General features: G+C 38.9%; 2 protein-coding genes across 2 annotated transcripts in view; one reads left to right on the forward strand and one right to left on the reverse strand.

Annotated features, from left to right (window-relative positions):
• Window positions 1-1,729: 1,729 nt before the first annotated feature.
• On the reverse strand, window positions 1,730-6,502 carry LOC125232481 (probable methyltransferase-like protein 15 homolog). The gene is made up of 3 exons (XM_048138164.1): window positions 6,355-6,502; window positions 6,025-6,263; window positions 1,730-5,929 (listed from the first exon to the last, which is right to left on the reverse strand). Exons 1-3 carry the CDS (start codon window positions 6,423-6,425, stop codon window positions 4,923-4,925), a joined length of 1,317 nt encoding a protein of 438 aa, XP_047994121.1. The 5' UTR covers window positions 6,426-6,502; the 3' UTR covers window positions 1,730-4,922.
• A 4,909-nt stretch (window positions 6,503-11,411) lies between these two features.
• LOC125232507 (neurexin-1) overlaps window positions 11,412-23,269 on the forward strand; it is a 385,338-nt gene continuing 373,480 nt past the window's right edge. Inside the window, exon 1 of the mRNA XM_048138206.1 lies at window positions 11,412-11,702. The gene's annotated coding sequence lies outside the window, so the exon portion shown is untranslated. The remainder of the gene's footprint in view (window positions 11,703-23,269) is intronic.

The raw sequence follows: 23,269 nt of genomic DNA on the forward strand, positions 1-23,269 counted from the left end.
GAAATACACGCAAACGCAGATTGTATAGTAAATGTTATCTTCTATTTGAGTTATTAGAAAAAACAGTTAAAATTCTAAAATTAAATGTAATTATATTTATTACTTGCCTTAGACTGTCTATGTATGTGAACACAGTATTCACTGCCTTACTAAATGACAGAATTCTTAAACCTTGTTTTACAGTTAAACGGGCCAAACGTTAACAATTTCGCAACCTAGAAGTCCAAGAACCCGCGTAGTGGGTACTCGTGAACTTTGCTTAGATGCCGGAGAACCCGCTGGGCGGGTTCTTGCCATACAAGCGAGTGGTTAGAAAACTACTGTTTCTGACGTTGTGCGCTATTTTTTCTGGTAGTGAATGTGTGAAAGAGAAAATGTATCATGTTGATGGATGCTACGAAAATCGTTCATCTTGACTATTCCCTCTGGCCAACAAAATGTGAGTTCATAATATTTGATAACTTATCCAATATACGTAGAAAGGCCAAGATAAATTGGCATGGATTTTGATAGCCCCGCCTTTACAAGGGTTAAGTAATCGTCAAAATTTCATCCAAGTTTTTCATTTAAAATAACATTAGCTCTGGCCGACAAAATCGCTGCCAACTTACCTTGGACTGACTCTACTTAAGAAAGTTGCGTTGCTGATATTTTACTAATAGTTATTTGTTATACAAGGGGGCAAAGTTGTATTTTAATGCCGAGTGTGGAATTGAAAAACGAGCAAGTGAAAGGATTCTATAGTTGAACCACGAGCAAAGCGAGTGTTTCGAGAATAGAATCCTGAACTTGCGAGTTTTTTAACACACGAGAAGTAAAATACATTTGCACCTGAGTGTAACACAAAACTTTTCCCCTCACTATAGCGAGGAAACTGCAACGCAAAAAATGCGTTTATCACTGCTTCCAGTAGTTCCACAGGTGGTAAATCATCTTTATTACTAGATTCACCTACTTTTATCAATTTTAAAGTAGTTAATTTGACTTTATTCAAGGTCAAATTACTTTACCCACTAGTGGATAAAATGCGTTTTAACCCGCTGGTATTAAAGGACAAAACACGTGTTTCCGAGCTAGTGAGGGGAAAAATATATTATAGTATCGTATGGATATCATGAAAAATATAGAATGCTATTTATTTATCCTAAATTTGCTTGTAGATATATTATGTTGTGTGTGATATTTTCATTTCACTGCCATAAAATGTCATGTGCATATACTTCAAAATTAAATATAAATTTTCAAGGATTTTAACAAAAACTAGAATCGTCCCACGATAAGTCTGCATAGATTTTAATAGCCCCGCCTCTGCAAGGGTTAAGTAAACGTCATAATTTCATCAAAGTTTGACGTTTAAAATAACATCTGCACTGGCGAGGGTGTGAAAATCGTTGCAAACTTATCGTGGGACGAGTCTATCTACACCGCTAAATGACTCAAAAAATCAAGAGAATCGCTTAATTTTCGGACATACGAAAGCAAATTTTACCAAAGTTTAAAAAGAGACGCTTCATCTATCTTGAGCGTTGCGACATCGTGAACCTTTTAAGGTAATGCACGAAAGTTGACATTATTTGTAACCGTAGATGGGCATTTTCAATATTTGGGTCCCCCCAATTAGCAAAAGTTGTGAACAAAAATTAACTCGCTGTCAGTTTTGTGACGACAAATAAAGCATAAAAGCTGTCTAAAAATTTTCTTTTTTCACATTCTGAATGTAGATTATCGCTTAAAGTTTATGTAATTAACACAAAAACAATCTTGTTATTGAAATTTCATGCTTAATTACCGTGACAAAACTGACAGTGAGTTAATTTTTGTTAACAACTTACACTAATTGGGGGGTCCCAAATTATGAAAATGCCCAGATACGGCATTTGTCGTTGGCACTGTTAGTTGTAGAAGGGTTAAATAGTATTTTACATTTGAAGTCGATTGCACTCAGCCACTTTGTACCTATGATACCGCATTCCAACTGGCTATGTGAATTATGTATGCTTTTAATTTGTTAGCTACCCTAGACTGATTCAAAAACTAAAGGAGTTCCTAATCCTACCTGCCTACTGATACATTTGACAAAAGTATCTGAGCTAAAATGTACGCGAGCGCATTATTATTTTCTTGTCGTTTTCACTTAGAGATATCACATTTTCCTCTGAGTTACGATTTCTTTTATAACTTGTAAGGTCGTATAACTCAGAAGAAAGTAAAATAAAAAAAAGATTTTGGGGCATTTTTTGGACCTATTAGAATCAAGAGCTCATGATTCCGAAAAGAAGAAGTATGATAACTTACAATAAAAAAATGGGATCGACAATAAAATAAAAAATCGGTCATGTAGGTATATTTTTAGCAAAGGACACTTCTTAAGTTTTTTACCAATTTCCATTTGTGTTGTAGGTTGCATCAAAGTGCTTTAGAATTTAGAGCTTGTTATCATGTATCTAAGAATGCTATTTTATGTTATCTTGATAAATTAAAAGAGTATTTGCGACTCTGCAATTATGTGCGAAACTACATTCAAGGTGATAAACCTGTATTGATTGTATGCAAATATGTATATACTTGTATTTTTTGCAAATATGCAATTATACATTCACCCATCACTAGTATACATGTTCCTTTTTTAATTGTTTCTAAATCATGAAAGAAATTGTTAATTCCAGACAATATTACTTTATACATTCAACTAAGTATGTACACTCAAACAATTGGAACCCTAGGCCACTGTAGAACTATGTCATAGTGACGTTATAAAACAGATTATAAGAAATCTCTTACTGCTTGTCATTTTGACATGGTTGTAGAGTGGCCTAGGTTCCAATTGTTTGACCGTACCGAAAACATAGTGCTTTAAACAATTTAAAAAATATAATACTTACCTAATGCTTACACTTTGAAATCTTAGTCTTCCTTGCATAAAAACTTGAAAAATAACAATCAACAATCATGAAAAAATCTAGTCCGAGGTGATACCAATAATCTGTATTTTAAAAGGCAAGGTGTTATATTTCTTTACAAAAGTCCAACTGTAAGAGCGTTTTCACATTATCCGACATGATATTGGATGTATCTCAAAGGAAGGTGTCCAAGATGGCGCCTTCAATATATGCAATCGGTCCGATATCGGATCGGATAATGTGATTGCACTAAGGGCCTGCCCTAATATTTATTTACACACGTAATAAATGTGGTCTCAAAGCTAACCTTTTTACAAATATCTTAACAAGCCAAACATCCCACTTTCGCAACCAAGAACCCGCATGGTGGGCACTCAGTGAAGTTTGCTCAGAGCCGGACAACCCGCGTGGCGGGTTGTCGCCTTACAAGCGGCCGGTTATAGATTACGACCGGTTTCTGACGTAGTGCGCCATTTTTTTTGTGGTATTGAATGTGTTAAGACACAGACAATAAAGCCGTGTATAATTGAGACATTGGCTTGTAAAGATATATTATGTGACCTTGAAAATTTTCAAATCACTACAAGACGCCATGTAAAAATTGTTCTAGTTTAATAAGGCTAGCTGATATCGGGTCATGTAATTGCCCAGCCACTTTGAATAATGCCCTGTTTAGGCATATTGTAAAAAAATATCGTTATAAGTAGTACGTTTACAGCCAAAACTTTCTGATTACCTGACAAGTGACAAATAACTAGTGGCTGTGAGCCGAAACCTCGCAATATTCTTAGAAAACGTAAAAGTGAAAACCACTTGATTGGTCGAGTCATTATCACAGTTACTTTACTCACGATGGTCTTAAGCGCAATAGAAGTCCTTTATGCCAATTTCCACATTTAAAAAAAATCTGGATCGAGTATAATAAATCATAGCATCTGGCCACAAAATTTCACAACATTTGGTTGGAATAGAAATTGTAACATGTAAAAAACTTAGTCAAACTTAGCAAGTTTTGGTTGTAAACCGACTACATGTATAGTTAATAAAGTTTCCAATATTTTAGTTACTAGTGCTGTGCATTATAATAATTAGTTGTAATTTACTCTTGGCAGGTAATATAGCTGTACCACAATCATGTAATTTTATTTTTACCACAATCTAACCTACTTGACTTACTGCAGATTTGTGAGTGCTACAGAAACTTGAGCAGTTTAATGTGTTATGCCTACCCCGTTTGGAAATACAGGCGTAAGTTTATGTACCTGTGTAAGTGCCAACTACTATGAAAATGAAATGAAATATTTATTTTTCAAGTAGGCATATTACAATGCGGATATGAACGTCAAACAAAGCTAAACAGAAATATCAAAATTACGAGTACATGTGGTCTGACCAGAAGTAATAAGTAGAGGATCAAATGTAATACAATAGATATGAAGAGTAATAAAACTGCTTTGGGGCTCTCTAATCCCTAAGTTGCCAAGCCTTCCAATCCGGCCCGAGACCTATGGGTTGGCTGGGAAACGGATGGAGACCCATGAGCCATTAGCCAGGTCCACACAGAGCGAGGCAATGTGCTTACGCGGCAAACTTGCAATATAGACGTACCGCTTGGGCTGAGGCAGGTTGCTTGGCCGAAATAAACGTATGTGCTGCCTCGGCCGAAGCACGTCTACATAGCACGTATGCTGCGCGAGGAATTTGCCTCGCGGCGTGCATAGCTCTGTGTGGACCCGCTATTTACTGAGGAGCAATATAGCCCAGTTGTAAGTTTGGAGACTCCTAGCTTAGATGAGGGGTCGATGGACTGAACACTGGACGGTTATAATTAGAGAATGTCAGAATAAGTAAACTTAACTTTTAAAACAACAGTTTATTTACAAATCTCACGTTTTAGTGCATTATTTGTAACTACATATGATAGATATCTATCAACTACAAATGCCTATATGTTGTCATCGTATTTCATGATATGAACAAAATAAACTTTTCAAAGTATAAATAATCATATCCTATAGTTAATTATTTCACTTTAATAGCCGCTCTCAACTTTGCACTCCTGCTCCTCGGATTCCGTTCCACTTCCTCGTCAGACGGCACTTCCACATGCTTGTTGATGGCCCTCCACGGTGTGTCCAGGAAATAGTTGATTGTATCCTGATCCTGCACCATCGTCGGACTCAGGTACTTCAATGGAACAGGGTTCGCCACTTCATTCACAATATTACCCGCTATATGTCTTTTTATTATTGTATCTTCTAATGAATGAAAAGATATTGTGACAAGACGGCCATGGATTTTTAAATAGTATTTTGCTAAGACCATACCATAATTAATTTCGTTCAGTTCATTGTTAACAAAGATACGTAAAGCTTGGAAGATTTTTGTAGCATTAGACTGTGGTCTTTGAAGCTTGTCTAATCTAATTTCATCCGGACAGCAGGAGTTGACTATATCAACTAACTCTTGTGTAGTGTCTATATTTTTTATCATGTATCTAGCTTGGATGATAGTTTGCGCAATTTTAGCAGCCTTTTTCTCTTCACCATAGATTTTGAATATTTTGTACAATTCTTGCTCATTGGCTGTAGCGAGTACTTCTCTAGCTGTTATTTGAGTTAGGTCCCGGCCTGCGTCCATCCGCATGTCTAAATATCCATTCTTGCTAACTGAAAAACCTCTTTCTCCATTATCTAGTTGCATGGAGGAACACCCAAAGTCAAATAAAATTCCATCTATTGATTGTTGTTTGAAACCTTTCTCTTTTAAAAGGTTTGGTAACTCACTGAATCTACCTAGAAGTGGTGTGACTCTGTTGGGATACTCTTCTGCAAGTTTCTGAGCTTTTGCGAAAGCAACTGGGTCTCTGTCTAATGTTATAAGATTACAATTTGATGATTCTAGTATTTTTCTAGAATGCCCGCCGGCTCCAAATGTCATATCAATGTAATACTCATTGTCTTTTGGACTTAGGTGTTTAATAGCTTCATTTAGCAGAACGGGCGTGTGGTCTTTGTACTCAACAGCTTCTGTGGAAAATTTCCTAAGGGGAAAAGTGCGATAGAATCTTTGAAAATGTCTGATAATCATTTTGAGTCTTTGGTAAAGACTTTTCTAAAGAAACCTTTGTTTTCTTCCTTCAAATAAGTGAGAACTTCACTAGACAGCATGACATTACACTCTTCAGTGCTTAAACCAGTTGCTGTGCTGTTGTGAGTCCGTTTATATTTATTCTTGTAGTGGTTGTCTGCCAGGCGGTTGAGTGCGGCGTACTGACTATTGCACAGCTCTGAGTCAAGGTTCACACGCTCTGTTGACTCAAAAGCCTCCTTCACTTTGTCTCTGATTACTTTTCCTAAGTCTCTGAAAAGATTTGAAAATATAAATACCCAATTTCAGTATGTGATCCAATTGTGACATAACCCATAATTAATTACAATCGTCTTCAACCTACCTCTCACCCTTAGTGCTATCCAAGGGCCACTTTGCTATGAGTTTTATAAATTTCTTATACTGACTAGTCATAGCTAGTATTTATCATAGCAAAGTAACAATATGAAATATTTAAAATTATTGTTTCATTGGGAAACTTTTAGGTTAGACTTTAGACTGATCGTTTTGACACTGACATAAGTGACATGTATTGACAAAAGCTATTTAAGCTTCTAAAGAACACGCTCTTTATATTGTACAAAATTGCGATGTTCTCTGCATATCTCAAATGTAGCGAGTAGGCACGAATGAAAAACGTCTCTATGAGTTTGTCGTTGTGTCCAGAGATGGCGCTCAAAATATACCCAGCGTAATCTCCCGCGGATTAGCGAGCGGTATCAAAAAATAACGTTAGAAAACAAAGACCGAGCCTGGCGAGCTTCGATGTAATCCCAATTATTTGGTATTAACCCGTCGCTTAATCCTCTTATTTTAGGATATATCATGTTGGTAACAAAATAGGAAATGTTTTAGGGCTCGGTATTTAAAACAAAACAAATCCATTTCGATGCAATCCATTGTTGGATTAGTGCGGTATTCGAATAGCTTTCTATTTTAATAATAGGTATGTGGGGTATTCGTTTTGTTACACCATACTATGCCATGTCGTCTGCAAACTCAAATGCTATTCGTAAAAAGCTGTAAGTACTTATGGGATTTTTTATTTAACAACTTTTAAACTAATTGCACTAGCGCCATCTAGTGAGTAACAGCAATTCCCGAAAAGTTTGTACATTTAGATCAAGTCTCCGATTTTGATAAAAATTGGTAGGTTGATGCTGAGCAAGATCCATAGGTTTCCCAAAATGTCCCAGGTAGTTTGTATACTTTGTATGAAACTTTCCTTTTTTGTTACCAAAAATGTATTAAATAAAATAAATAAATAAAAATAAATATTGGAGACACCTTACACAGATCAACTTAGCCCCAAACTAAGCAAAGCTTGTACTATGGATACTAGGCGACGATATACATACTTAAATAGATAAATACATACTATATACATAGAAAACAATCATGACTCAGAATCTGGTAACAGAAAAGGAAGGTTTCCTACCAATTTCAAGGTTTCATACAAAAAAAAAAGAAAGTAATTTCCTTCAATCATATTTTAACTTGATGTGCAAAGCTGGATGTTCGATTTTACCTATAGGTAAATGATGATTTTGAATCATAAATATCTGATGTTTATTTGTGAAAATTTGTTTAAACTTCGTGACTTGTAATCCTCTTCGCTCAAGATTCCACTTTTTAAATATTGTGATTATATTCTCTTTGTCTTTCGCTTGCTCGGCTACCAATATTGACACGTGCGGTAAAACAACCCCTTGCCTCCTCGTAAATCTAATGACTACGAGTATTACTTAGGTACTTATACGTAACGCCGCCAAAAGCACGTGGTCAAAATCGTTATTAAACCGTCCATTACAAAACCAATTTCAAAGTAATCCTTCGTTTTCGCAGACTTACTATAAATTACCCAACATTTCATTCATAAACCGTGAACCTCAAATTCTTATTTCATTGATATATTTACGGGAGGGATTTATACTCAATTTTGACTGCACCCCACTCTTTTCAGACCGCGTTATCCACCGCGCGCTTACCATAAACAGTTTTAAAACGTCGTATAGTTTTTAAATGTCTATGGTATTATTTCGTTTTTCTTTTGGACAGGATTAGGAGGAAACTGAGATACCGAGTGGCAGTAATTCGCGTTTATATTTGCTAGAGTCGAGTACATTGAAGGTTTTCTTATATGAAGGGAGGGTTTCTCAAGTTATATGCGGCAATGGATAGGGGGTAGGATTAGGGGTTGATGGAAAACGTGAGAGGTGAGAGGTAACGGTGAGCGTTACAAAGTGTGAGCCTTTTGTCTGGATTAGGGGGAGGTTTCGCTGGCGCGTTTTGTTGGGTCAGTTTGGTGATAATATTGATAAAAAAAGCTTGGCCCCGTAGCCGAATGGCATTTCTACGACGCGAAACGAAAACGAAACGCCGCGAAAGGTAGGCTGGCCCTGTCGCGCCAATACGCAAGAGCGATAGAGATAGATAGCTACGGGCGTATCGTTTCGTGAGCGTTTGTGCATTCGGCTACGCAGTCTGGCATCTGTTGGCTCGTTGGGTCAACGACATCCGAAAAATTGCGGGTCACAACTGGATGATACTAGCCCAGGCACAGAATACATTATTAGTACAAGGCCCAGGACAGGGAGATTTCTCGTACTAGAAGATAGGCCTATGATCAGCAGTGGGCGATGAAGGGCTGATATGATGATGATGATGATGATGATGATCATTGATAAAAGCAGCTACATAGTAGGAGTTCATGAACATGTAGTCTGTTGGCTGCAATTTTGAGAGCCGTGCAAAACTTTTAGACGTCAAACTTCCATGAAATTATGACGTTTACTGAATCCTTGCGCTGGTGGGGCTCACAAAATCGTTGCTAACTTAGCCTGGTCTGATTCTGAGCTGAGGAGGTTAGTTGAAGACTTAAATATAATTAAATTTGTTTGTATCATGCAGCATGCAGTCTGCGAGCAATATTACATATTTTCAAATTAAAGGGAAAATGGAAAAATTCACACCTCCGGCAGGGCTCGAACCTGCGACCTCTGGCTTTGCCGGAGCCATCTGGCTTTGCCGGAGCCATCTCGCTCCCAACTGCGCCACGGAGGCCTGCTGGATGTGTTCGAATTTATCCATGCCTTCCCTCAATTCTTAAACGCGTTAGGGTGGCGTATAGCAACATTTAATTTTACCCGTAAGAATACATCTTAAATCTCATCTGCCGGAGGTGTGAGTTTTTCCATTTTCCCTTTAATTTGAAAATATTAAATATAATTAATTAATTTGAGGGATGTCGCTCAGAGTCGCTTTTACATCATTAATTAACTAATTACACACCCAGTACAAGTACTAAGTTTCAAGAATCAAACAAATCTCTGTTTTGGGTTTCAATCGTAGCGTATGCATGTCGTAGAATTATTAAGTTCTTTTGAATCTTAATAGTATGTTATCAATATCATGTCAGCGACTGATAAGGCAAGTTCTCTGGTCCTCAGTTGGTATGGTATGGTATTCCCGATGTATGGGATTTCTGCAAGTTTTCTGGAGTTATCTGCTACGTTCGTAGCGCGTAACTCTCGTTTTTCCACAATGTCTTCAGGTTTTTTGTGCCATGAACTACACATTAAAAATACCTAAGTGATTGATATTTTCCAGCGCTAAAGATTCACATTCGCGTTGTCTCTGCTTTTTACAATAGGTAGCTCATAGGAACCTGGACTTGTAATCCCAATTGAGAATTGGCGTCATACTTGTAAATTATACCTACTCATAGTTTCTGTAGTCGAGCATTTTTGTCACACACTAATAACGTGACGACTAGTGTGTTCCTTTTCGTGTTACCATATGCAGCGCCGGCCCGTGCACTCGATCAGGGTAGAGCGAGTTTGAGTTTCGGCGCCCTTGGGAAGAAGTTTCACTACGTAGGAAAATAAAGCGAGCATAGCGAGCGCGAAATTTTTTCATAGTAATGCCGTAATTTAAAGATTAACGCAATACAGAATTTATTGATTTCATCGTACAGAGTGCGAAAGGGACAAATGGTAGAACTTTCGTAGTCGCACCCTAGTATAGTTACGTGTGGCTGAACGTGGATATCATGTACATAAAATAACAAACAAAATGGAGCACTATAGTGGCCAAGTCAGGAAAGCAGATTCGGAATTTGTCCTAACTAAAAGAGAAGATAATTATAAATAGTAAGCGCGAGCTAAGCGAGCGCGATTTTTATTTCCTATTGACTCGATTAATTAAGACAACGCGCCAGCGGGGAATCCGCGAACTTTCAAGCTTTTATCGTCTGCAGAGCTGCGGCCTTTTACATTTTTTGGGATATTTTAACTTCACAGGGCGCCTATGTCCCCTACTTTTAGGCCTTATATTTCGCCATCACTATTATTTTTATAATACTAAGAGTTAATTAAGAGATTAACTGCGGACTCGATCGTCACCGTCGGGATACCCATTTCGGTATTTTGCCACTAAGTGATCTGAGTGCTTTGAAATTCGCTCACCATCTGCTGTCTCACAAAATTGCGCCTCTCTGAGACGGTTTGCGCCTTTGGCTTATGAGGAACTCCGCTTTGGACTATCGGGTAGACTCATATTTTAACCCCGACGCAAAAACGAAGGGGTGTTATAAGTTTGACGTGTCTGTCTGTGTGTTTGTCTGTCTGTCTGTCTGTCTGTTTGTCTGTCTGTCTGTGTATGTGTCTGTCTGTGGCATCGTAGCTCCCGAACGGATGAACCGATTTAGATTTAGCTTTTTTTGTCTGAAAGCTGAGTTAGTCGGGAGTGTTCTTAGCCATGTTTTTTTGATTGATTTTTGATTTTTTTTGATGTTTCATGAAAATCGGTCTACTATGTCGCGGTCGGGGGTTTTTTCAAAATTTTAATTTTGTGGCTAGGTTATTGCATTTGGATAGCGACGTAACTTTGCCGTTCGCCGCACAACAACGTAGTTCGTCAAGGGCTAGAATCCTCCTTTTACGGCGCCCTAGCAACAGCGCCCTTAATCTGAATTACAAATCTAGATTTTCAGTAGGTGGCTTCATTTCCGACTCCTCTCGCCATTTTGTGATATGCAACGTATAATTTTTTGTATGGATTTTTCCACATCCTCGATTTTGGCGCCCCCTTACCATGTGGCGCCTAGAGCGGCCGCTCCACTCGCTCTACCCTTAATCCGGCCCTGACCATATGACTGTGTTATACAACGGGAACCCATTTGCAGGCTTATTTGGAAACGTATTAACTAATAGGCTTTTACATATCGCATGAAAACCTTCGCATGACTTACAAATTACAAATCTTCGTGCGATTATACAATCGAGGCTTCCAGCTCTTCGTAGCGCCTCATCGGCGCCAACAGAACTCCCCCCTAACCGTAGGGCGGACTGCGCGCGCAACGTCCGCCATTTCTGTCTGCAGTTGTCCTCAGCGCGGCTTACTCGCGCCATGCACCCACACATTACATAATACATTAAAAAAAAAAAAACAATCCCACCATTTCTCTATGACTTTGTGAAGTGACCATCGATCAGTGTGTGTTTTTTTGTGCGCGCGGACCATGGAACTTTTTTAATCGCATGTACGTATGTAGATAATATTATTGACGCGTTTTTGTGTACGATTTTCATGTCGGTTTTTGTGAATTGTACGGAAGATTGATCGGAAGCGGCTCTGGACGGGGCTCACTGTGTTTTGTGTGTGTTTTATCGATTTTTGGATGGATTTTGTGTAAGTTTTGGTGTGTTCGAAGCTTTGTTCCGTGTTCTTATGTTCTGCTATGTTTCCTATTTATGTTACGTTTTCTTTTTTATTGATCTGCCTCTTATAGAATCCGAGTCAAAACGTGCTAAAGTAACTCTAAGAACGTTTTGCATGTTTAAATGATGTCCAAATACCTTTAGGGTATCCGGAAAACATAATTTAGGATGATACATATTGAATGAAACTTTGAATAATTAAAAAACATTCAGTCGAATTGAGAACCTCCTCCTTTTTTGAAGTCGGTTAAATAAAGGTGAACTACAACGATACATGTAAAACAAACGAACATTATAAACAGACAGTCAATAATTTTAAACACGGAAAAACAAATATTGACTTCCATGTCACTCGGGTGATGTTATTCTAATTCTAACGAATTGAAAACTTACCTCAATACCTAAACTTACTATGACAAGGTTCTAAACCAAATTAATGAGTTTGGAAATTACCACAGATATATACAAGTAACAAAATATGTACAAATAGTTTTCTATACATATTTTTTTCCTAATAGGTACCTATGAAGCTATACATATCGTAGCCAAACGTGATAAACTAAACACACACATATAAGAAATCACTCTATACAGGGTGTCCGAAGACTATGGGACATGAGGGGAAAGTACCCTAAAATATTGCAGAATTATTTTATTTTTAAAAGGCAGTAAGTAAATCTGCATTCAAAGATTTTCTAAAAATACTTTATGGAATTTATCATTTTCACGTGTAGGGCATGTTTTTAATTTGATTAAAATGATTATTTTCACGTTGTTACTCTCTTTTAAAATACTATGTTACTTCAGAAGAGTTATAATTTTTTGACTTTTCTTTCGATTGGCACCATAAAAGCATCGGTGATTTTATTTCCACATAGTCGGTTCGATTCCCAGACGAAGCAAGTGATTCTCAGAAAATCTTTGTATAGAATGATTTCGTTATGTTAGACCACAGCACCGTTTCGTTATGACAGGTAGGCGGAATCTGCTTTGATATAGGATACCCTGCCTGCTAAGCCGCGGTCCCGGGTTCGAATCCCGGTAAGGGCATTTATTTGTGTGATGAGCAGTTCCTGAGTCATAGATGTTTTCTATGTAAGTATATAAGTATTTGTATATTATATATATCGTTGTTTGAGTACCCACCACACAAGCCTTCTTGACCTTACCGTGGGACTCAGTCAATTTTTGTAAGAATCATCATCATTCCCTTGCCCTTTTCCCATTATTTGGGGTCGGCGCAGCAGATCATCTTCCTCCAATTCTCTCTATCAGCCGTCATTTCCATACTAATACCTTTCACTCTCATATCGTTCACACATTCCATCCATCTTTTCTTAGGCCTTCCACTACCATTGTATCCATCCACTTTCATATTTACCACTCGTTTTATAACATTGCTTATAACATATAATAGATATAGATATAGATATAGATGTTTATTGGTAAAATATTCACATTTACACGTCAATTATTTACATACAATGATTATTTAGAAAAAAAAAAAAAATCACATTTCACATTGGGTATTCTAAGTAATGCAGACACACATATTACATTAGTAGGTACACGATCCAGTCAATGACCCGTAGGTATCAAGGAACTCATCCAAAGTATAGCAAGCCATTTCGAGTAGGATGGATTTTAGTTTGCGGACAAATATTGCATCGCTAGAAGCTTGCTTTATGTCATCATGCAGTACATTGTAAAGTCTGATTCCCATTACATGCACAGACTTTCTAGTTTTTGCGAGGCGGCACGCTGGCACGACCAGCTGGTTACGCCTGCGCGTCACGCTGCCCCTGAGTTGGCTATGAGTGGGGATCAGATGAAGGTTTTGTCTGACGTATTTGCATGCTTCGATTATGTACACACTTGGCAACGTAAGTATTTTACAACTTCTAAAAAGTGCCCTAGCTGGATGGTCAAGCGGTTTTCTAGTTAGAATGCGAAGGGCACGCTTTTGTAATTTGAACATTCTCTCACGGTCCGCAGCAGTACCCCACAGGTCGACACCGTAGGTTAATATAGAATGGAAGTACCCATAGTAGGCACTCTTTCGGTTCTCCTCGGACAGACTGTGAGTTAGCCTAGACAAAGCGAAGCACGCAGATGCGAGACGTTTACACGTCATGTCTATATGGGGTGCCCACGTCAGTCCTGAATCAATTACAAAACCCAAGTATTTAACTTCATGTACGTGTGGTACTGGAGTATTGTTTAAAACAATACTCGGAGTATTTTCATTTCTTCTTAATTGGAAGTACATTATGTTTGTCTTATCCACATTCAAAAGCATGCCATTAGCACTGAACCAATCAGATATCTTTTTTGCTGTTTGAGCTAGTTTTATTTCTAAGCTAGGGAAATCGTCGGCTGCAGTTATTACACACGTGTCGTCGGCAAACATAACGTACTCCGCGTCATCGGAAGCGGCAGTGATGTCATTCACAAGGACCAAAAACAGGTTATTTCCCATCGTTGATCCCTGTGGGACAGCACTGTCCCCCAGTTGTTCAAGGTCAGAGCAAAAAGATTTTACGTAAGTGGATTGTTTTCGCTCCCCAAGGAAGGACCTTAATATCTCGAGGAAGGATCCATTTATGCCATACCGCGATAGCTTTGCGAGAAGCAGTGCGTGGTCGACTGTTTCGAAGGCGCGCGACAGGTCGCAGAATACAGCTGCGACATGTCGCCCGGCCTCGAGGTGGGCAGTCACCCGCCGCACCACGTCTCGCGCCGCGTCCGCAGTAGACCGTCCGGGTTGGTAGGCGTACTGCTGTGGGTTGAGTAGCCCGTTGCTAGTAAAGTAATGCATTAGTTTACCACTCAACAGCCGCTCAAACACCTTAGATAAGATGGGTATCAACGATATGGGTCTGTATGATTTGAGTGCATCCATGTCACCTTTGCCCTTATAAATGGGCTGCACTTTAACTACCTTTAGTGGTTTGGGGTAAATACCGATTTTAACACACTCATTGAACAGGTAAAGCAGCAGTGAGACTACAACAGGTGGTAAATAGTCTAAAATTGAAGTCGACATGTCATTGACGTCTCTAGACTCTTTCCTTTTAATGTTTTTTAGGGCCATAATTACGTCCGAAAGCGTAAACTCATCAAAACAAAACACGGGCGCATTATGCAATAGTAGGTAACTATTAAGATAAGCAAGCGCGGAGTGCACGCGTGCATTATTATTACCCGTAGTGGCCTGCATGTAGTAGCGGTTGAGGCGCGAGGCAGCGGTGGTGGCTCGCTCAGCTTCACAGGCGCCGGGCGTGCGACTCACCAATACATCTAACGGCCCAGTTTTGTTTTTATGTCTACAAGTTTCAGATGCGATGACACGCCACACACCTCGACACATGTTATCGCCGCTATTTGCAATGATATTATTAATATGTTCGCTACGGGTTTGTTTTAGTGTAGACATATAAGTCTGTTCGAGCGATTGCAATTCCGTCAACAAACTATTTGCCAAACTGTCACCTACACTGCACAATGATAATTTGATTTTACACTTATATATCTTTTTTCTAATATCTCGCACTAGATCGTTTACCCACTTACTAGAACTAGACTTTACGGCCTTTTTCTTTAGAGGAAAACTATGTTCAAAACAGTGTTTTAGCACATTCATCATTCTCTCAAGTTTACTACTGGGGCAGGCATTTATTGACATTATTCCGTCCCAGTTATATAAATTAAGATAAAGTATAAAATTGTTTATATTTTGTTGTGATAAAATTCGTTTCGTTACAACACAATTTAATTGTAAGTTTTTTTGTATATTTACTTCTACATTTATGCACTGATGATCCGATATACGCAATTGGGTAAAAGTGATATTTATAATGTCAGTTTTAGGTAAATTAGTGTAGGCATGATCGATACAAGTCTCGGAGTGGTTTGTGATTCTGGTAGCAGTTCTAACAATCTGCCTATATCCGAATTGATTCAGTACGACTTTTAGCTCCTTTGTAGCTGTACAGGTCTTTAGGTAGTCAATATTCATATCGCCCATAATTAATACTTTATAACTTTGAAAGGAAGGCAAGTTAAGAAGTTCATTTAGTTTACTAAAATAAATCTGTATGTCACTATTCGGGGGTCTATATATGCATGCTATTACTAGGTCTAGATTTACACATTCTACAGCACACACTTCAAACTGCATGTCTACACATAAAGAACTCACTTCCTTCCTTTCAATAGATAACAAATCTGATCTAACATAAATGCAAGCACCACCTCCCCGTCGAGACGTTCTACAATAATGTGCACGCAAATCGTAATTCATTAGATTAACAGATGTTATTTCACTGGATTTTAGCCATGTCTCGGTCAGACAAATTACATCGACACGACTCTGTAGCTGGAGTTCCGCTTCGAGTTCATACGTTTTATTGGGAAGGCTTCGTATATTCTGATGCATTACTACTAACGTTGAGTTCCGTGTGTCATCACTGTGGCGTCCCGGCGAGACTGTCGACCGGTTTCGGTGAGCGCTCGCGCCGGCCGGTGGGAGTGTCGGCAGCCCGCGCTCCCCGCGCCTTGCCAGCTCCCCTCCGAAACCACTCCGAGATCTTAACGCCGTTGGGCCACAGTGTTGGCGAGTATATTTTACTGTGTACGCTCTCCGGGAACCCGATCACGAAAGCAGAATGCATTTCAGTTTTAATTTCACGCTTTTCCACCGTTAGTGCTACATTAGGTAAACGTTCAGTCAGATATTTGCGTAAATTTTCAGTCGTTGTCTCCGGTCTAAACAGCCAAGCCTGTACATAAGCATGTCGCTCCACTGACTGGAGGTCGTCAATAATATTTCCTGTTCCAGTAACAATTTCACGCCTTTTAGGAGTACGTTTCCGGGTAACTTTATTCCACTCGCTTTTATCTGTGTTACATTCGACTGTGATACTTTGAGTCTCAGTAGTCGCTGGCTCTGTAGCCACACCGGCGTTAACAATGGCGGCCGGTTGCTGGATAGGAGCGGGCGGATCGGTGCTTACTCGGCTCTCCTCGGTTTTCGTCTGCTCGGATAAGAATGTCGTATAATATTTATTTATTTATAGGTACGGGTTGACCCCATAGTAAAAGTTCATCTGTATGACCTACATAGGTAACCACTCGACAGAATATAATATGGTCAATACGTTTATTTCTTTGCGTTTGGCATTTATCTATTTGCACCTTGGCTAGGTCCCAGAAGTTACCATGTTAGGTACCTAGTAAAAGTTTTATAGGTACTTTAGGCATTACTGGTGAAAGGTGTAAAAAAGTAAACGTGGAACTACTTTGCGAACTTACATACAAATGCAGCGATGTTCTGTAGAACCCTTTCACAGTAAAAGTCAACTGACTTTTATAGCAAATAAAGCATGGTGTCAATACGACAGGGTTCTAGAGTGGCCTAGGATTCTAATTGCTTAAATTGGTTGACTGGACTAACCCCCGAACAATTTCGCTGAAATGTGGGGGCTTTCAGGGGTGAAAATCTATCTAGCTTAGTCTTAGGTTCCGGCAAAACGCGAGTTCGAGTTTTCATGCGTTTTTCTTTAAAATAAATAGAACTCACGGTCGCCCAGGCACTGTTTTTATTTTTATTATAAATTGGGCTTACTCTTGGCCACAGACTAGCCAAAGGCAAAGACGTGGCCTACGATGAAGTGAGCTCGCCCAGAGGATGCCCGTTCACCCTTGATTTGAAGGTTGCGGGTTATATGAGCTCGGAAACACTCGCACTATGTAGGTACTCGGACTGTATTTTAAATCGTCAAAAAGTGGTTCAGAAATCAGCGATAACTGTACTTGATTATTCAAACACTTATGGTAATAATGGTAGTTTTAAGGCTCACAAGGAATTTTAACCATTAATTCAACCATCGCAACAGTTGTTATTTTAGGTAGCCGCCAATTAAATAGCGTTTTGGCATCCTGCCCATTTTCATTCACGACTACTCTAAAAGTGCAGTAAGTCATGCGAAGTGTTAAGTTATGGTAAAATATTCAGGCTTCGCTCAACATATGTCAGGATTTAGGCTAAGGAAAAATGCATTAGCTCTATGTCCTACTTAACTTACTTTTTGTAATTATTTACTTAAGTACTCTTTTAGGTAAATAAATAACATTCATTTATACAATATGCCCGTATCCCATAAAGGGGTAGGCAGAGCACATGAAACTACTCAAGTTTCAGTGCCATCTCAGACGAAGGATACTATAGACTAGACGCAAGCGTACACCCGTAAGGGACAGATATAGAATAATGGAGCGAATTTAAGAATCACTTTAAAAATGGCTGACACTTTACCATAAACAACCTACGTAATTCGTCACGTCCTTATTGTTTGCCACAAACTCGTTTGTGGCAACGGCGGAAAAGTGAAACTATGACAAAGACAAAAAATAACATTTTGCTCTCTGTCACTCTTATTATAATTTGTATGTGACCATCTCGTTCGGTAGTGGTATTATTATTTGGCTGTCTAGTCTATAGTATCCTTTGTTTAAGAGTGCCATTCTTGGCAAATAAGGGGTTGCAAGAAAACAAAAATTGTGAAAATTGTGACACTGCAGTGACAGGTTGCCAGCCTCTCGCCTACGGCGCAATTGAACCCGTATCCCATATTCAAGTCAAGAGTGAATAGGCTATTACTGAACCAGTGAGCTAAAACCGGCCTTGTCGTCACTTTCCATCAGGTGCGACTAAGATCAATCACTGGCCAGTTTATAATAATAAAAAAAAATACCACTACAACATCGACACCTACGACACAGAACAAAAAATGCATTTCTCAAAAAAACAAAAAAAAAAACAAATGGGACACGCGATGTATTTGGATGTATTAGGAAAAGTAAATGTAATATATTAATGGTAATGTTTGGACTGACTCCACGAGACAGGCCTAGCCTAGTGTGGTGGTCAAAGGTAAAAAAATACTTGTAACACTTTTCGGCAAATAAACTATTTTTTTTTTTTTTTATATATTTGTACCGTTATTAACACAAACGAGGTTAATTATAATTAACAAGAGTTTTTTCTTTCCGGTCCGGTGTTATTCATATTTTTTACCCTCTCTAATGAGCGCTTCACTTTATAATAAATAACAGAAAAATAAGATGTATTATACTGCACCTTTTTCTGGGCTTTTACTCTCCCAAGTTGCCTTCATAATTATCGGTAACAAAGTTTTAATTTTATGGCACAGTGGTCGCGTTAAAGTACGGGAAACGTTGGAAGGTTTAAACAGGCGATTAATTAATGTTCATACAAAGAATATTAACCTAACAACCTTTTCTCAGCGTAGCGCAAGCGATTTTTCATACTGAAAATGCAGAAATCTTGAAAGAAATCAGAGGCGAGTATACAAAGATAGACCATAACTGGCCATACATTTTTCACTCTAATTATTACAGTGGAACTCGTTAAGAAAACTCTGATCCTGGCAAATAAAATAATGCATCTAAAACGGTAAATCGAATTAATCATAAAAATAAACTGGCCTAAAGTTGCAAAGGCCGGCGCGTAATATGCGGGAAATCATATAATTATGTAAAGCGGGTTTTACTATTATATACACCGTGGAAGAAAAGGACCGTTCAAACTTTGCACAGTGACGTTTGAGATCATAATGAACAACTTTTATTTAGGGACCAATGCTGAAATCGCGAAAAAAAATTATGATCTCAAAAGTCACTATACAAAGTTTGAACGGTGTCCTTTTTCACCCTGTATACCTAATCTTATTATTTTAATTTTCTTGAGACGAGCAAAAAAGAAAAGTTAGTGTAGTAGGTATCTTAAGTTTGTTAATAATCCGATCGCGTAGCCAATTTAACTTGACGAAATTCCGCTGACGGACGGCGGGCCAATTTGAATACGCTTCGCATTCCTTAGACTCCTTAGAGAGTTGTAACAGGGGCCTTGTAGATGCCAATATTGGCGATATCGCCTTATCAATAATGAACTATGTATACTGGGATCAGTAAGTGAACAAAATATATAACGTAGTACCTATGCAAGCACATAGATATTTTTTTAATCAAGGGGATACTCTTGGCCACAGACCAGCCAAAGGCAAAGACGTGGCCTACAATGGAGTGAGCTCGTCCAGAAGATGCCTGTTCACCCTAGATTTGAAGGTCGCCGGGATATATGAGCTCGGGAATACTTATAGCCCGGTGGCTATAGGAATTCCACTCCTTGGCAGTGCGCATAAGAAAATAAGAAGCAAAGTGCTTCCTGCGAATTCGCGGAATATCTACCAAGTAAGCATGGAAACCGGCTTTGCGTCTAAGAGTCCGATGGTAGAATAAGCTCGTGTAGCTCTTGAACACACTCCCCGAAGTGAAACCTGTAAAACACCGACGGAATGGCGACTTTCCGCCGATGGGCCAATATGGAAAGTCCAAGAGGGGTCCGCTTATGCGGAGCTCCGATCCCATGCACATTATGTCTATGTTATCTACAAATATGCTCCCATTATAGACGGGGTTATCTGCGGCCTCACAATCCGGGTTGAAATTCATGTGTCCGCCACCGTACTGATTTCGCGCTCCGGATACTGCACATTTAGGGTCCCCCCCACATCTAGCGTCTCGCGAGCGTAGCGTCGGGCCAACAGTATGAAAAAAAGGCTTTGCCATACAGTTGGCCCGACGCGACGCTCGCGAGACGCCAGATGTGGCCCCACCCTTAGCCAAATTCCCGGCTACTATAGGTACAATAGCTTATAGTTTCGTTTGGCAGAAATAGCTTGATAGACTATAGTTCAGTCTAGTCTAGTCTTTCAAACCAGTTTCTGTAAAAAAACAGAAGATTCTAAGTTACCGCGAAGCGTTGTTGTTCTATGGAAAATTTGAATTTAAATAAATTAGACTTATATTGACCGGGATATATACCGTGATTACCTTTTTGATTTTTGTCGAGCTCCCAATATTTCCTGTCTATATCTAGTGAATCATTCAAAACTCATATAGTCCAATATACCTAGATTATAGATGAGATTATTCTGAGCATTTTTAATTTTTGACACCATCGTCCTAGTTGGTTACATGCATACCAAGTGCACACTAAACTTATAGCTATTGTAAAATCTACCTATTTACATCATCGCCAGATCCAAGTCCTTGTAGGAGTTTTTAGGGACCTTCCTAAGCTACATTTAGAAGAGAACAAGAGTGAACAGGCATCTTCTGGGCGAGCTCACTCCATCGTAGGCCACGTCTTTGCCTTTGGCTAGTCTGTGGTCAAGAGTAAGCCCATTTATAATAAATAAATAAATAAGAATTTCATGTTCTATTTCTATTTTAAATTTTGTTTCTACCCAGTTACAGAAAACTCGTGTTAAGGTATTCTAAAGATTTTACGTAATTGATATACGTGGATAGGCAGATCTACAACTTAGCTACAACTAAGAGGAATACCCATTATAGATTTCAGCATTACCAGCGGACAGCACAATCCGGATTGCAATTCCCGTGTCCGCCGCACTGATTCCCCGGATACTGCACATTTAGCGCTCCTCCCATACTCGGTTATCTACAGCTTAGATTTAGATGTACTGGCTTGTGTCTCTGGATAGATTGATATTGAAATAGGATCCTAATAGTTCGCTAGAGATTCGGTCAGTTCAGACATACTACATAGCTAAATAAAGCTGGCACGATACCGCTCAAGATCGAGCAAAATGAGTTTTGCTCGATCTTGAGACACACGCTCTTGTGTTGGAGGTCAAAACTCAGTTTGGGTTATCGCGCCAGCCAAGTAAGTAAGTAGGTACATAGCTAAATGCACAAATGTATCGTTACCATAGCTACCTGTCACCATGAGCCTTAAGCTGTTCCGAATGGCACCAAAGTATTTACACTGACAATTGCCGAGAGATATAGAATACGGGGCCCAGTCCCTTCACCGAGCAAAGGGCGTACAGCCGCCCGGCTCATAAAAACCCATATCAAAAAAAAAAGAGATATGGAAACCAAATGTAACCAAATGTACCCAAATATTACGCGTGGCAATGTCCAAATTACCCTAGTCTGAATCCAGCCTAAAACAGATGTTATTTCAATTCGAATGATTTCCTATTTTGGTAGAAATACTAACCGAATTGACGACCGCGTCCACTCATCCCCTTCATTGCGGATTCCGCACATTTGCGGCTTTGCCATCTCTCTATTCATCGGCAATTATACAGCGTGGGCCAAAATAGTTTAAACGACTTTATACATAACTTTGGGAAAACATACCATAGGTATGATTGTTTGTGTGATTTGAAGTGGATAAAGGAATTTCTCCTTTTTTCCCTATTCTTTCTTTCTTTTTATTTTTATACTTTAATATACTTTGACAATGTATACTTCTATCGATCTGTCTGTATGTTTCTATCTTGGCGACTGTTGGTATGTCTTTTAATCGGGATAAATGTAAAAATTACTAGATGTTTTTTTCTGGTTTTTCACCTATGCATAGAGAGATTCTTGAGGAAGATTTGGGTTTGAAAATTGGTAAGTTTTTTTATAAACTGAAAAAAAAAATCACGCTTTGAGATAAGTACAATAAAACAATGTATGGTGATATTGCCTCTCTTTCATTGATCTACAAAAAACTCAGTAATTTTATATATTTCTATATATTATTTAATCTTTATTTTGTTATATCGAAGGAGGGCAAATTCATCACTTTTTAGGGTTCCGTAGTCAACTAGGAACCCTTATAGTTTCGCCATGTCTGTCTGTCTGTCCGTCCGTCCGTCCGTCCGTCCGTCCGTCCGTCCGTCCGTCCGTCCGTCCGTCCGTCCGTCCGTCCGTCCGTCCGTCCGTCCGTCCGTCCGTCCGTCCGTCCGTCCGTCCGTCCGCGGATAATCTCAGTAACCGTTAGCACTAGAAAGCTGAAATTTGGTACCAATATGTATATCAATCACGCCGACAAAGTTCAAAAATAAAAAATGGAAAAAAATGTTTTATTAGGGTTATTACCCTCCCTACATGTAAATTGGAGGCTGATATTTTTTTTCATTCCAACCCCAACGTGTGATATATTGTTGGATAGGTATTTAAAAATGGATAAGGGTTTGCTAAGATCGTTTTTTGATAATATTTATATTTTCGGAAATAATCGCTCCTAAAGGAAAAAAAAGTGCGTCCCCCCCTCTAACTTTTGAACCATATGTTTAAAAAATATGAAAAAAATTACAAAAGTAGAACTTTATAAAAACTTTCTATTCCGAAAACTATTCTTTCTAAACCGAAAATTGTTTTGAACTTGATAGGTTCAGTAGTTTTTGAGAAAAGTACGGAAAACTACGGAACCCTACACTGAGCGTGGCCCGACACGCTCTTGGCCGGTTTTTGTTTAATATGTCACATCTATTAAGTACAGTACAGTCCAAAACGTAAAACATGAAAACTTGTTTTTCAACTAAAAATGTTATACAACCTTTCAAACTGAGTTACATAACATAGATAGGGGTCGTAAAACATTACCCATGTCTCTGGTTTGACACTTTGCTGGGACATCAGTCATTGGCGAAC

Source organism: Leguminivora glycinivorella, chromosome 13 (genome assembly GCF_023078275.1).
Source record: "Leguminivora glycinivorella isolate SPB_JAAS2020 chromosome 13, LegGlyc_1.1, whole genome shotgun sequence".
NCBI lineage: Eukaryota > Metazoa > Arthropoda > Insecta > Lepidoptera > Tortricidae > Leguminivora > Leguminivora glycinivorella.

Bases quoted from the DNA above. Each gene is read 5' to 3' on its own strand.
- LOC125232481 (XM_048138164.1), bottom strand. From the start codon at position 6,425: ATGACTAGTCAGTATAAGAAATTTATAAAACTCATAGCAAAGTGGCCC. The intron at 6,264-6,354 runs GTAGGTTGAAGA...AAATCTTTTCAG, and splicing joins GATAGCACTAAGGGTGAGAG to AGACTTAGGAAAAGTAATCA. The intron at 5,930-6,024 runs GTTTCTTTAGAA...AATTTTCCACAG, and splicing joins TTTGAAGGAAGAAAACAAAG to AAGCTGTTGAGTACAAAGAC.